The 13288-nt window shown below is 54.8% G+C and overlaps 1 protein-coding gene across 1 annotated transcript; it reads left to right on the top strand.

The window, feature by feature from the left end:
- Nucleotides 1-13047, top strand: ADISSP (adipose secreted signaling protein). The gene is made up of 6 exons (XM_033095500.1): nucleotides 1-157; nucleotides 6923-7039; nucleotides 8461-8603; nucleotides 11001-11139; nucleotides 12024-12146; nucleotides 12382-13047. Exons 2-6 carry the CDS (start codon nucleotides 7021-7023, stop codon nucleotides 12480-12482), a joined length of 525 nt encoding a protein of 174 aa, XP_032951391.1. The 5' UTR covers nucleotides 1-157; nucleotides 6923-7020; the 3' UTR covers nucleotides 12483-13047.
- The last annotated feature ends 241 nt before the right edge of the window (nucleotides 13048-13288 follow it).

The following is a 13288-nucleotide window of genomic DNA, read 5'->3' as shown; positions in this document are numbered from 1 at the left end:
CCGACCAATGGGAGGAGGCGGGGGCGTGCCCGTGAGGCGGGCGGTGGCGGCGTGGGGCTTCTTCCTCGTGTTCCGCGTTGATCCCCCGGCTGCCGCCGCTATCGCCACCTCTGCTGCCGCTGTCGTCTCGGCTCCTCCCCGGGGTGCGCAACGCACGGTGAGACTGCTCCTCCCGCTACCTCCCGGTTCCTCCAGACTCGCGGAGATCCCCTTTCAGTCGAGCCTCTATCCTAGGCAGTCTGTGCATGAGACCCCATCCGGCTGGGGCGAGGGGGGTGGGCTCCAATGTCCTGGCCGGGCCCGGGAGAGCCCCCTGGCCTCTGAGCTGGGGAGATGTCAGGCCCCGGGGACGCGGGTGACCGTTAGGTGGTGTAGTTGGGGTGCTTTCCGCGGGGCGCTGTTGGGGGCACGTGTGGCACTGTGAGGGCTGGGGGCGTAAATGGGGTCAGCGTCGTCAGCATCCCCCCCACCGCTATTGCCACCTTTCGCTGTGTGACCTTGGACGAGTAGCCTCTCTGAACCTGGCATGCCTCGGCACCCTCAGGGAGGAGGGCGGTGATGCCTGGGAGTACGGGCTCCAAAGACTGCGTCAACAGAGGTGAGGGTGGGGAGGGCACAGGGTTATCTCTGAGGTATAGAGCCGCTGCCTTGCAGCCAGGGAGAGGTGTGATGGAAGAGCGGGTGAGGGGGTCGTCTAGCCGCATCTGTTTTCGGAGAAGATGAGAATGGAGCGGGGATGGAGGCCGCCACACCCACGGGAATGGAGGCGAGAGAGGATACAGGGTCCTACACCCAGGCCTGGGTGCGTCTGGGGACTTGGCTCGCACCTCCCTTTTGTCACACTGCAGGAGGGATTCGATTTAGGTTCTGGAGCACTGTTCTTGTTAGTGAGCGGGACCCTGCTGGACTGAGAAAGGAGACATTGGGTTGCCTTTCCTCTTGAATATTGGTATTGGAAAGTGGGGATAGGGCGTTTCTCTGTCTGGGTAACTGAAGGTCAGGGGCAGCTGACACCCATGGACCCTGCTTGGTCTCTACTTGTTGGGACCACTGGGTCACAGGCGTAGGGCAGGGCCTGGTTGGGGCAGGTAGTCTGGAGGCTAGAGGGTCTAAGCACCTTCTAGCTTAGGTTTTGGAGTGTGGCTTTGTGGGGAGGGGATGCTGGCAGACTCAGAGGGCAGCACTTCTTGGGGAGACAGGAAAGTGTGGTATGGTGTGGGTGCAGTTCACCCCTGCTCCACCCATATGTGACAGAGAGAGAACCCCTACTTATCCTTGCACCTTTGACCTGTTGGAGGGAGGAGGAAATGGAGTCACATCCACACTGAGTTGATATGAAACTGCCACAGCCACACCTGACCTCTGGTCTTGCCTCTCCAGGCATTGTTCTAGGTATATGGGCTCCCCACTGTCTGTCTAGTCTTATTGCTGGAGTCAGAAGAACAGTGTGGCCTCAGTGGGCACTCTTTTTACAAGCTTGAGCCTTTGAGAGGCTGGACATTGCTTCTGATGGGCTGAGTGCTTAAGCCAGGGCTGAACCCTGGGCTGGGGATATGGGGAGGGTAGAAGGTTGTGGAATTCCTGGTTCAGAAAGTCCCAGAACAGGTTGAGAATGGGGGTTGGGGAATGAATGAAAAATGAGGCTCCAAGAAGTTGGGGGCAGCCCCTGAAGCAGAGAGGTGGTGTAGGGGTGCAGCTATGGGGTAGAGGGTAAGAAGGTTCCAGGTTCTGGAGCTCTACTTGCCACACAGGGACAGACTGATTTTGGCTCTCCCTCCAGTCTGGAGCCTTGGGCACCAGCATGGGACAGCCTGCAGTAGCATTTAGCACCTAGGGGGCTGAGAACTGTGGGTTCCTGTATAACCCTTCGTCTGTCCATCTGTCTGTCCACTTGTCATGTCCCTGGGCCTGCTCTTCATGCCAGAGGCTCTACTTCGCCAAGCTGACTCCTGCCCCGGGGAAGGGTAACCCGGAAGCAGCCATTCTCTGAAACTGAGAGGGACCTGAGCTGGCAGCTCTCTGTCCCCCAGAGAGAAGTTTCCTCCAATTGCCCTGTGAGTAGCAGAGCCAAAGGGGCTTTCAAAGGCCCTTGTTCCAGCTTTCCAGCTCTCCTCATCCTGTGACTGGTCCATGGTCCTATCCCTGACCTGTTGACTGCCCATCTAAGGAGGGGTATCATTTTTTTTTTGAGAGGAGGGGGCATTTCTCAGAATGTACATTCTTCACATCTGCCTTGTGTGGGGACAGTAGGCTTCCAGCAATCTGCTCTCTGGCAATCCCTGGGGACCTGGCTGGCATGGGAGTGGGGGAGGAGGAAGGCATGAGGAGGAGAGAATGGGGAGGGAGGCCCCTCAACCCTTGAGCTGTATTCTGAGAAGGCCGAAGTCCCGGGGGCCCACCCTGAGAGCCATTCCTGGATGTTCCAGGATTGGCCTGAAGTGCCCCTTCGCCAGTGCTGCCCTGAAATTGCTGTTGCTTCAGAAACCAGGTCTTTGGGGGTTTGCTTTTGCAAAGGTGGGGGTGGAGTGGGGAGCGTTGTCACAGAGCTGCAGGCACCCGCTGTACCAAATCCTCTGAGGAAGAGGCCACTGCCTATTCCTGTGTTACAGATGAAGAAACTGAGGCACGGAGATGTGAAGTAACTTGCCTGTGCAGCCTGAATTTGAACCAGGACTGTTGGACTCGAGCCCATGCTCCTAATCATGTCCCTGCCGGCTCTGGGAGACTGCAGCTTGGGCCAGGCTCAGGACTTGGCTGGCACAGGAGGAGGCCTGGGTTTCGAGGGGGCCTAGTGGTTCTTGTGAACACCGCTGCAGCAGGAGGAGGCTCCATACCCTCTTTCTCCTCTTGTTTCTGATGAGGAATTATGTGGGTGAGAATCTGGCTTCCAGAGGATAGTGACTATCAGGAGAAATGAGGCTTGCTTTTTTCAGCCTCCTCTGGGCTCCTGAAGTTACTTGCCTTCCCCTCTGCTAGCTCTGTTCTGAGCTCTGGGCTGAACTTGAGATGCAGGTCCTGCCCTCTGGGCTTTCCATCTCAAGGCCAGCACGGGCAGGTCACCAGCTGATTGTGGCAAGGCTAGAAGAATGCCTAGTTGGAGGCCACCCTCTGAACTGGGGGAGGGGTGTGCCCTCCAGGCCCTGAGTTAGCTAAGAGCGTAGGGTGGGGCTCTTCCTGAGAGCATCCGGCAAGAGAGCTGCTCCCACAACTGCCTAGGGGGCCCCCCCGCCAAGGCCCCTGCTTGGGCTCCCTTTAATTTGGTCATTCATTTAATAAATATGAACTGAACACAGGTGCTCCCTGCCAGGTGCTGGGCTGGGTGCTGGGGACACAGGGTTTGGCAAAAATAGTCACTGCCCTTGTAAGGTGAGGAACATAGATATCAAATGATCCCAGAAGTGAGAAAGGGGATCCCTTTAAAGATTTTTCAGGCCTATGCTGACATGGGCAGGGGTAGCGTAGGGTTTGTGCATCCCTAAGAAAGGTTCTCTGTGGCTGAGACCCAGGCCAAGGTGTGGATGGGGGACGGGGTTGTTCCAGGCAGAGGGGACAGCCTGGGCGACAGCAAGCAGGCAACAGACTGTGGGTTGTGGGGGAAGATGGGAGGGGCCCTGCATGTACTGGGTCTGAGTGTTTTGTGAAGACTTCCCAGGAGCCTTTGCTCGTCAGCCATTGGTTAAAAGTTTCACCCGGGCTTCCTGGGAGATGGGGTACCTTGTGGGCATTGGGCAGTTGTCCCCCCATGGCTGCAGAGTTGTGGCTGGAGCAGCCTCTCTGACAGGTAGTGATAGAGGAATATTTTCCCTCTGATTCCCCAAATGATGTAGATGATGTTGGAGCTGCTGGCAGTTTCTGGGTGTGGGCCGGGATCGTGCCTCGTGAGACCGAAGAATGGAAACACAGACCCAGGAGAGGCAAAGAGTTTTAAAAAGAGAATAGTTTATTGAAAGCAAAGAGTCAGAGCTCCCGAGAGGGAGGGGGTCCCGAGTGGGGGGGGCCCCATGACTGAGGCAAAAGCTCTTACTTTTATCCCTTCCCTTGTCTGTCTGGGGAAGGGCAACTGTTTGAAGAAGGGAACTGGCGCCTTCTAATGAAATTCGTCTACCAGGATTGTTCTGCTTGGCCATCGTGGAGGAATTAGCAAAGTAACCCACTCTTATCAGCTCTGCTCCGTTTGTCAGGCCAAAGGGAATTTTATGATTAACCTGAAGGCCTTGTTACATTATGTCCTGGAGTGAGGAGTGATTTCAAAACCTGGAATTTTAGGATATGGCTGTCTTGTTTATTCCACCAGGGACCTCCCTGTCTACCTAGGGACATGCTAGCTAACCTGTATCAGTAGGAAGAGGGCCTGGTACCCTTGTACTTGGCCATTTTTCACATGCTCTGAGCCCACAGCTTCAGAGGGTGCCTGGAGTGGTCGGGGTAGGCGTACGCCTCTCTCCTGGGGACAAGCTGAGCATCCCAGGACTAAGGCGCTGCCCTTCTGATGTAGACCCCAGAGCTGCCCTGACCAGAGATGAGTGGGGGCATAGTTCCTCTCCCTAGGTGGGGCCTGGGAGCTAGCTTCCAATGGTGGGGGCCGGCAGGGGTGTGTGTCCTGGCCTGGGGCTGTTCCTGCCCTGGCTGCTCTCGTATTCCTAAGACCCAGGCCTTGCCTTTCCCTGCGTCTCCTAATGCCTGCTTCTGGGGGCTCCTGGCACCCAAGCTCATCACCCTGCCCATGAGGCAGGGCTTGGGCCTGGGTGTGCTTCTCACACTGGGAAGTGGGGAGGAAGGTGAGGCCGGCTCCCAGGGCAGCAAGGGCAGCAAAGCGTCTGAAAGATCTCAGGGTCATGTCCCCCACAGGCCTTGCCCCTGACTGTGGGGCCACCACCCCCGTGGTTTCTCTTCCTCATTCCTTAGACTAGCCAAGGTCATTCATGGGTCATCATCTCTAAATACTTCAGTCTGTATCTCTGAAAAATAGGACATATTTCTCTACAGAATACAATTCCCTTAGCTCACAAACCAAGATCAGCTCTTATTTCTTAATGTCATTTAAGATCCAGTCCCATTCACACTTCCCAATTCTCTCCCAAGTGTATTTTTTATAGATAATTAGAAACCCCCTACCCCATTTATTTTTCTTCTTGTAACTGCTGTAGTGGAATAAACCAGGTCAGTTGTCCCACAGAATATCCTGCCTTCTTGGTCTCTGTGTGTTAATCTAGAACAGTGGTTGGCAAACTTTTTCTGTGAAGGGCCAGGTAGTAAATATTTTAGACTTTGCAGGCTATGTGGTCTCTGTGGCAACTACTCAAACTTGTTTTGCTTTAGTGCAAAAGCAGTTTTAAACAACGTAAGCAAATGAGTGCTGTTGTGTTCCAGTAAAACTCGACAGAAAACAGGCAGCAGCCCCACAGCCTGTTTTTTGCCCATCCCCCCATCTACAACAACCTCCCCTTTATTTTTCCTTTTGCAGTTTGGAAAAAACAAACAAACAAACAAAAACCCTTGCTATTGTCCTACAGAATATCCTGCTTCCTGGGTTTGTCTCATTGCTTTTTCTCGTGGAATCATTTAATTTGTTCCTCTCACCTCTGTGTTTTCAGTAAGCCAGAAGTTGGAGCGAGGCACTTGATCAGATCCAGGTTAGACGTGTTGGGCAGATGCTGTGCCCTGGTTAGTGGTGCTGTGACTCGGTGCTGCCTCACACCAGGAGACATCAGTGTGTCAGGTTCCACTGTGAGTGAGGGTCGAGTGATGGATGCCTGACTGGCTGGTGTCACGTTCTTCCATTGCAAACTGTGTCATTCCCCTTAAGAACCTAGGTCATCTGTCCGTGGAACTTGGGCATCTGTGAGCATCCACTTCTGTCAACCTTTCGCTCCTGGTTTAGCATCCACTGACTCATTACCTCCAGCCAATGAGTTCTTTAGGAGTTGCAGAATTACTTGGCATTTGGTCATTCCTTTGTTATTTAATAGCGAGAATTCTTCTGTAACGGAAGAGCTTTCTTTTAACCACCAGGGCAATTTCATTTCAGGGAAGGCTGGGAGACAGGCTGAATTATTTCTCCTTATTGCCAATTTTCAGAGTAAAGAGTTAGGGCATTGCTACTGTCAGTAGTGACAAATGAGGGCTTGGGTTTGTTTGTTTTACTTTCTCTTTTTTTCTAATCTCTGCGAATGCTCCAATTTTATGTATTCCATCTGTTTCCGTCAGTTGCACTCATTATTCTTTTTGATGCTGAGATGGTCCCAGCTCAGCTCACTGGGGGTCAAACTGCTCACACAGGCTTCCTGGGGGCGCCTTCCACTGCCCCTGCCCTGAGGCTGCCAGCTAGCTCTTGGGGAGCTGAGCTGGGGGAACAACCCCTCCACAAGTGCCTGTCCTGCGTATCGCCCTGACTAATCTCTCACCGGGAAGAAAGCTCCAAGGACATGTTATCTTACGTTTGGGCCTCCATTCTTGCTCCCCTCCGAGCATACAGTTGACTTTGACCTGAACTCAGCAGTACTGGGTGTGACCTTAATAATGTGGCCTCTGGATGCATGGGGGTACAGCCCTTGGGGTCGCCAACTCCAGAACTGGCTCCTGGAAGGTGCCAATGAGGTCACCTCCTTTCCAGACTGCCCTTCCCCCAGCCTCAGGTGGGCTGGACACATGAGTCTTGTTGTGGCACTTTGACACCCAGACGCTGCAGCTCAGCGCGTGCTGGCCAGGTCCTGGGTCAACAGGGTGTCAGGCAGGGGTAAGGGCTCTTGGTGAATGTGGGGTGTGGGTAGAGCAGTGGAGGTAGAAGCCCCCTGTGCTAGAGGACACAGGCACCACTTGGGCTGCCGAGAGCAGCAGGGGTTTGGGTCCTTCCTAAAGGGCGATCTCTGCTCTCAGGCCATGGGTGGCCCTGACCCATGCCTCCCCACTCCCCACTCTTCAGGCTCCTGCTGGTGTCCTTGGAGCATGGGAGACTGCTGAGTTTGAGAGGCGGGGTCCGGCAGTAACTGCGTGTCTCACCCCGTGGCAGGGAGGGCGTCCATGGCTGCAGCCAACAAGGGTGAGTGCCTTCCTGGCCGGTGGGGTTTGCAGGGTCTTCCAGCGGGCTCTGGTGGGAGAGGTGTTGGTGCATGTGGGGCCTGCATTGGCTGTGTGTGTGTGTGTGTGTGTGTGTGTGTGTCTGATTGTGAGTACAAATTACATCAGTAATTGCACCAGTGTTTGTGCCAGGTCCTGGGGCACACCCAAGCCCTAGCAGTGAACCTGGGGACCTCTGCTGGCTCTGTGGTGTGCTGATCTATGGAGGTGTGTGCCCTGTGTCCCCATGTTTCAGCCTTCATGTTCCACTTGGGGACTGGGGTGCACGAAGGGCTTGGGTGAGCACTGAAATTGGCAAGGTGGGTAGCGCCACAGCAGGCTGTGGAAAGAAATTTGGGTTTCATTCAGAGTTCAGAAGGACTCATGGAGAGTTTTAGGCGAGGGAGGCCTGGTGAGATTTGAGGGTCAGGTCGGGGGGCGTAGCAGGGAACGTGGAAGTGCCAGGCTGGCTCCCTGGGCTTCCACTGAGTGTCCAAGGTCTCAGGACAGGGCTAGCCCAGGCCCTCCAACCAAAAGGACTCCGAGCAGGGCTCTTGGGAGGCCTAGGGGTTGTGGGGGTCCTCACTGGGGTCGTGCTCTTGGCAAGATGGACCTCCCCCAGCCTAGGCCCTCAGCCCAGCTTCTGATACTCTGCCTGTCTCAACCCCCATCCTCTTGGCTTTGGAGAACCTAACCTCCCTGAGGGGACAGCTAAGAGCCTTGTGGGGGGTAAGCAGAGGAGGGAAAGGCATCTCTGGGAAGGGTCCAGGAGGCTCCACTGGGTTCTTCCATCCTTCGTGCCAGTGATCAGTGATGAGTTAAGGACAGCTGCAGCTTCTCCTAGGTGGGTGGGCTCAGTGTGGGTTTTGGCCCCCTTTGTTTTTCCCGCCCCCAGGCAGGTCCCATAGAGCCCATTCCTGTCCGTGCCCCCAACTCCTACCAGGTTGGGGTCATCAGGAGGGCCAGGCGGGGCCTTAGGTACAGACATATTTGGAAGAGAAGGTACAGAGATGGGGAGCTTGGTCCTGTAGAGGACAGCCCTGGGCAGGGATCCTGAGGCTGGGCTGAATCCTGCCCACCTGGGCCTGGGTGAGAGTCTGGCGGACTGTCTCTTCCTGTCTCTGGTGGCAGCCTTATCCCCTCTAAGTGAGGGGTCATATTAGCTAATCCCTGACTCCCCCCGACACCCATTCTCAGGGTGAGTATTTTTTGTGGGAGGCCTGGGCCTCAAGCCTTATGATCCTGTGTCCAGTAGGATGTGTCCTTGCCCCGAAAGGAGCCTCGCCAGTGGGTGCTGAGTAATGTCAAGGGCAGTTGCAGGGGGTGGAGAGACAATAAGAGGGAGTTATTTCCTGGTGGTAGAGGAAGCCTGCAGCCTCTGGAGCCCTCTCCCACTCTTCCTAGGCAACAAGCCCAGAGTCCGGAGTATCCGCTTTGCGGCAGGCCATGATGCAGAAGGCTCCCAGAGCCATGTCCACTTTGATGAGAAGCTCCATGACTCAGTCGTCATGGTCACCCAGGAGAGTGACAGCAGCTTTCTGGTCAAGGTATGTGCACACCTCCCCCCATCATCAGCCTTCCTCCCTCCACCTCCTCCTCAGCCCTGACTGGCTTCCTGGGCCTGTCTGTTCCATTTCCTCTAAGCTGCTTCATAGGCATGTCTTTATCCCTCCCTGGGCCTTGGTTTCCCCATCTGTAAAGTGGGAGGTGGTGAGATTGCAATGAGATGAGTGCATTTAGAATGTTACTGAAGCAGTAACAGAGCAGAGCAGAGCAGAGCTGTTGTTATCAGCATCACCCCAACAATAGCATTGGAAGGTGGGTGCTAAGGCTGTGGTGCCACAGGCCAGGTCTGCTGGTTGGCTCTGTGTCCTTGGGCAGGTCACGTCAGCTTCCTATTCTCTGAAATGAAGACAATTCACACCCCATAGAATTGGCGCAAGAATGAATGAAATGGAAGCCTGTATGTATGTCACACAGGTGTGAGGCTAATTATACTGATAACAAGGTGTGACTTTATTTACCTTCTTTGTCAGACTTCTGGCTGATTCACCCCATGTTTTCTGCTTGGTGAGGCATCGCCCTCACCTATTAGTGACACCTCACACACCCTCCAGAAGGGCTTCTCCAGCTGCCAAGAAGGACACTGTTGGATCCCATATTCACGCAGGAGGGACACAAGGGTGTCTCTGTAGGGAATGGATTGGGGGAGACAGGGAGTGAGGCACTCAGGTTGGACAATACGCCAGGGTTCCAGAGATGAGCAGGGATATAGGGGTGAGGGAGGTGGGGGTGGGATCTGGTCCATTGAGACCACTCTGAGGAGGGGCCCAGTTTCAGACCCATTTCTGCCTAACTCGAAAATCCTTGTTCCTGCTACAGCTGGTAACTTCCCCAAAGGAGTAAACAGAATGCACCAAATTTTAAGAAAATAGCTCCCTCTCCCTTCCTTCCCATTGCAAAATCCATCCATGTCTATTAGAGAAAATTTGGAAGATAGAGAAAACTGTAAAGAAATTAAAAAATACCCACATTCATACTATCCAGAAATAACCACGGTTAATATTTTGATGTGTGTCATTCTGGCTTTCTTTTCTTTTCTTTTTTTAAGCTTTGTTTCCAAAAACAAGCTGGCATCAAAATGTAACACTGTTTTTTTGCTTGCTTTTGTTATGAACCATCTCCTGCCTCTGTCAGTAAATAATTTTCCATGAGATTTTACAATGGCTTCGTGTTCCATTATATGTATCGTCATTGATTTAGCTGGTTCCCTATTCCTGGTGTCACGGCTGTTTCTATTTTTCACTGTTATAAATAGGGCAGGGCAATGATGAGTATTTTTTGCACATCTCTGATTATTTCCCCTGGAAAATTCTGCAAGGAGTGCAGCCGAGTCCCAGGGTCACCATTGGCAGGTCCAGCCAAAAAGCTCTCTTGAGAGATGTACCCTCCACCTGCAGTGGGAGCCACACAGACTGAACTTTATCATGCAGTGACATCAGCCTGATCCCATTGAAAGGCTAACTGCTCTGTTCAGTCAATCCAACTGGCCCCCAGGGACAGGGCCGTCCAGTCCCTGAAACTGAGCAGGGAAGTATGTGCACGTGAGCTGTGGGTACAGTATGCACCCGGGCCTCCTGGTCAGCCACTCTGGTCAGTTACCTGCTCAACAACCACCCTGGCTTGTGACCCTTCACACAACTGGCGTTTCCAAGTATGGCATCTATCCCAGAAGGTGTCGGTTGCCAAGCACTGTGTATGAACAACAGAAATTGCTTTGACCCCGAGTCAGCACCGTTGGACACAGTGAGCCTTTGAGTGGGCAGGCAGGCATCCAGGTTCAGAGGCCAGTAGGGCAGGCAGGAGCCTGGGTTCAATGGCTGGTGCCAGGCCTTGGGCCAGCTCTGGACTGACACAGCTGGTCTAAGGTCTGTGTTTCTAACTCTATCCCATCCTTCATCCTGTGCAATCTGTGTTGGCCCATGTCTCCACATGACTGACGAGAACCAGTGTCCCCGACTCCGGGCTGTTGGCTCTGGGGAGGTGCTGGTCGTGGTGGGGGCAGGGTGTGGGACTTCTAGCCTCCCCTTTGGGCAGTGGCTAGTGCCTTGCTGTCTGCCACTCGTGGCAGGAGTGGTCAAGAGGCCTCAAGCTGGTCATTTCCTGGCTTCCATTTGCTTGTCTATAAAATGGGCCACTGAAGAACTGTGGGCCCCATGAGACAGATGCTGAGGAAATGTGCTGGCTGAGCTGAGGGGATGCAGTCCTCAGGGGAAGGGCCTGGGAGTGTGAAGCAGCTGGAGTGGTGGGGGGAGTTAGGCCCCCTTGGGATCCCCAAGGAAACAGGTGCCGAGGCCCACAGGATCATAGGTGGCACAACCTGGGCAGGCCCAGGGCGAGGCTGTACGTGAAGGCGCCTCCTTCCCCGACTCTTTCTGCTGCAGGTTGGCTTTCTGAAGATCCTGCACAGGTATGAGATTACCTTCACTCTGCCCTCGGTGCACAGGCTGAGCAAGGACATCAAAGAGGCACCTGTTCCCAGCCTGCACCTCAAGCTCCTCAGTGTCATGCCTGTCCCAGAAGGTGCGTCCTCTGCTCCGGGTACTGGAGGCCTGCCCTCCTCCAGCAGGGCCTGGGTGTGAGTGGGAGCAAGAGCATGGGATGCTCCCTTCCCACCATTTAGGGCGGACGGGCAGCTCAGCAGTTGGAGACATGGTGCCTCTACATGGGCTTGCAGTGTGGCAACTTGGTAGGTTCCATACCACAGGCGTCATTTCCTGGACCGAAGTCCATTGGCTCATATTGTAGGCCTATGTCTGCCCATCGCCTGGTAGTTTCCTCCGTGGGATGATGAGAGCCAGAGGAACTGGGTCTGGACCTCCAGCCCTCCCTCCCTCCGGTCCCTCAAGAAAGAAAACCTGCCAGAGCTTCAGGAACTCTAGGTGGCTTCCTCATACCCACCAGTCCTGGGCTTTGGGCTTTGCCTCTCCCTACCCTGCTGACTTCATCCCCCACACCTTTCAGAGGATGGGGTATCAGTTCCGCCATGTGCTGAAGCCCCAGCTTGTTTCATGTCCCCCAACCTCCTCTTCATGACATTGCCCTTAAGTGAACTGAGCAAACCCCCTCAGACTTTTGCCTCTTGCTTGATATGCTCAAGGCCTGCCCTGCCCACCCCCCTTTCCCCATCACCCCCTCTCCTTGCCTGCCGTTTTGGGGGATTAGCGGGCCGTGCTCCTAGAAGCCTGAGTTTGACCCTCGGAGTCATAATGGGGGCAGCCTGCAGGCTGGAGGCATGTGGGGCTCACTGAAGAATGGGAAGTTTCCTAGGCCTGTGCCCCAGCCCTGGAGGAGATGGGTCCTGGACCATCCTTGCTCCTTTGGAGGAGGCAGCCAGTCTTGGTGGTGGGTGGTGAGTGCTGGGGGATGGGGGCAGGAGGCCATGGAGGTGCTGATTGCCTGGACAGGTTACAGCATCAAGTGTGAGTACACAGCACACAAGGAAGGCGTCCTCAAGGAGGAAATGCTGCTCGCCTGTGAAGGTGGTGCCGGCACCTGTGTGCGTGTGGTGGTGCAGGCACGAGTCATGGGTGAGCATTAAGCATGCATCTGGCTAGAGGAGGGAGGTGCCAGGTTGGCCCAAAGGGGTTTCTGCCTTCCTCCAGTCTGAAAAAGGGATCCTTGCCCTGGCTGGGGTTCCTGCCTCCTTGGTGGGTCCTTTTCTCTACCCCTTAGTAGAACTCAGAGGGAAGGTGGAGGGGTCCCCTTGGAGTGGGTGGGACCAGGGGTCCAGCCTGGCATACTGACTTGTATCTTGCCTTGCAGACCGGCACCATGGCACACCCATGCTGCTGGATGGTGTCAAGTGCGTGGGTGCTGAGCTAGAATACGACTCGGAGCACAGCGACTGGCATGGCTTCGACTGAGGCCCACGCCCCGGCCCCCCTCGGGACCCCTCAGCCTTAATCTCCACCTCATCTCTCCAAATGCTGTGTGATGGTGTGGCTTCGTGGTCCCTCCCCGGGGTGGGTGTGGGGGATTGCCCAGGGGCCTCTAAGCCACGGTGTCACTCACACCTCACCTCTGCCTTCATTTGTGCCATCTCCCTGCCTCTCCTGCACCCTCGTCTTCCCACTTCCTCCTCTCCGTGTGCCTCAGTCTCCTGCCGGAAGAAATGGGTTGAGCCCCCAAGGAGGCTATCTGAGGGGGAAGGGGAAGGACCTGGGGTGGGTTCAACCCACTCTCCACTGCAAGCCATAGGAGCTGCAGCCAGAACCTGGGAGAAAAGGGAGCTGGCTCTGTGATGTCGGAGTCCCCATTACTGCTGCTGCTGTCTTGTTTTGGCCACCTGCCTCCTCCCTCTTTCCCACTGCTGTCCATGGTGAGTAGGAGGGAGGTGCAGTTACCAGCCCCTACCCCCCAGGTGTGTGTTACTTGGTTTTTAAATGACGGATTGGGATAAAACCCTAAAGAAATAAACTTTCAGTGGATACCAGAGGCTAGTGGTGTTTTTGTCCTCCAGGGCTCTGAGAATGCTCAATTCTTCAAAGATGGGCCAGGAAACAGTTTGGCTCAACTCATTGTTTTAGGAGGCTAGGGCACTGCGTGGTATTATAGCGCCTAGCCTATGAAGAGCTATCTGCAGGTGGTGCATTTTAGGCTTGGCAATAGTTGCCAATTCGATTTGGATGAGGAGGAACCTTCTGCCCAGCCCAGAGAGAGGTCTTACCGC

This window comes from Rhinolophus ferrumequinum, chromosome 23 (assembly GCF_004115265.2).
Source record: "Rhinolophus ferrumequinum isolate MPI-CBG mRhiFer1 chromosome 23, mRhiFer1_v1.p, whole genome shotgun sequence".
NCBI lineage: Eukaryota > Metazoa > Chordata > Mammalia > Chiroptera > Rhinolophidae > Rhinolophus > Rhinolophus ferrumequinum.
Note: the sequence above shows the minus strand (reverse complement) of the source record. Positions and strands in the feature narration are given on the sequence as shown.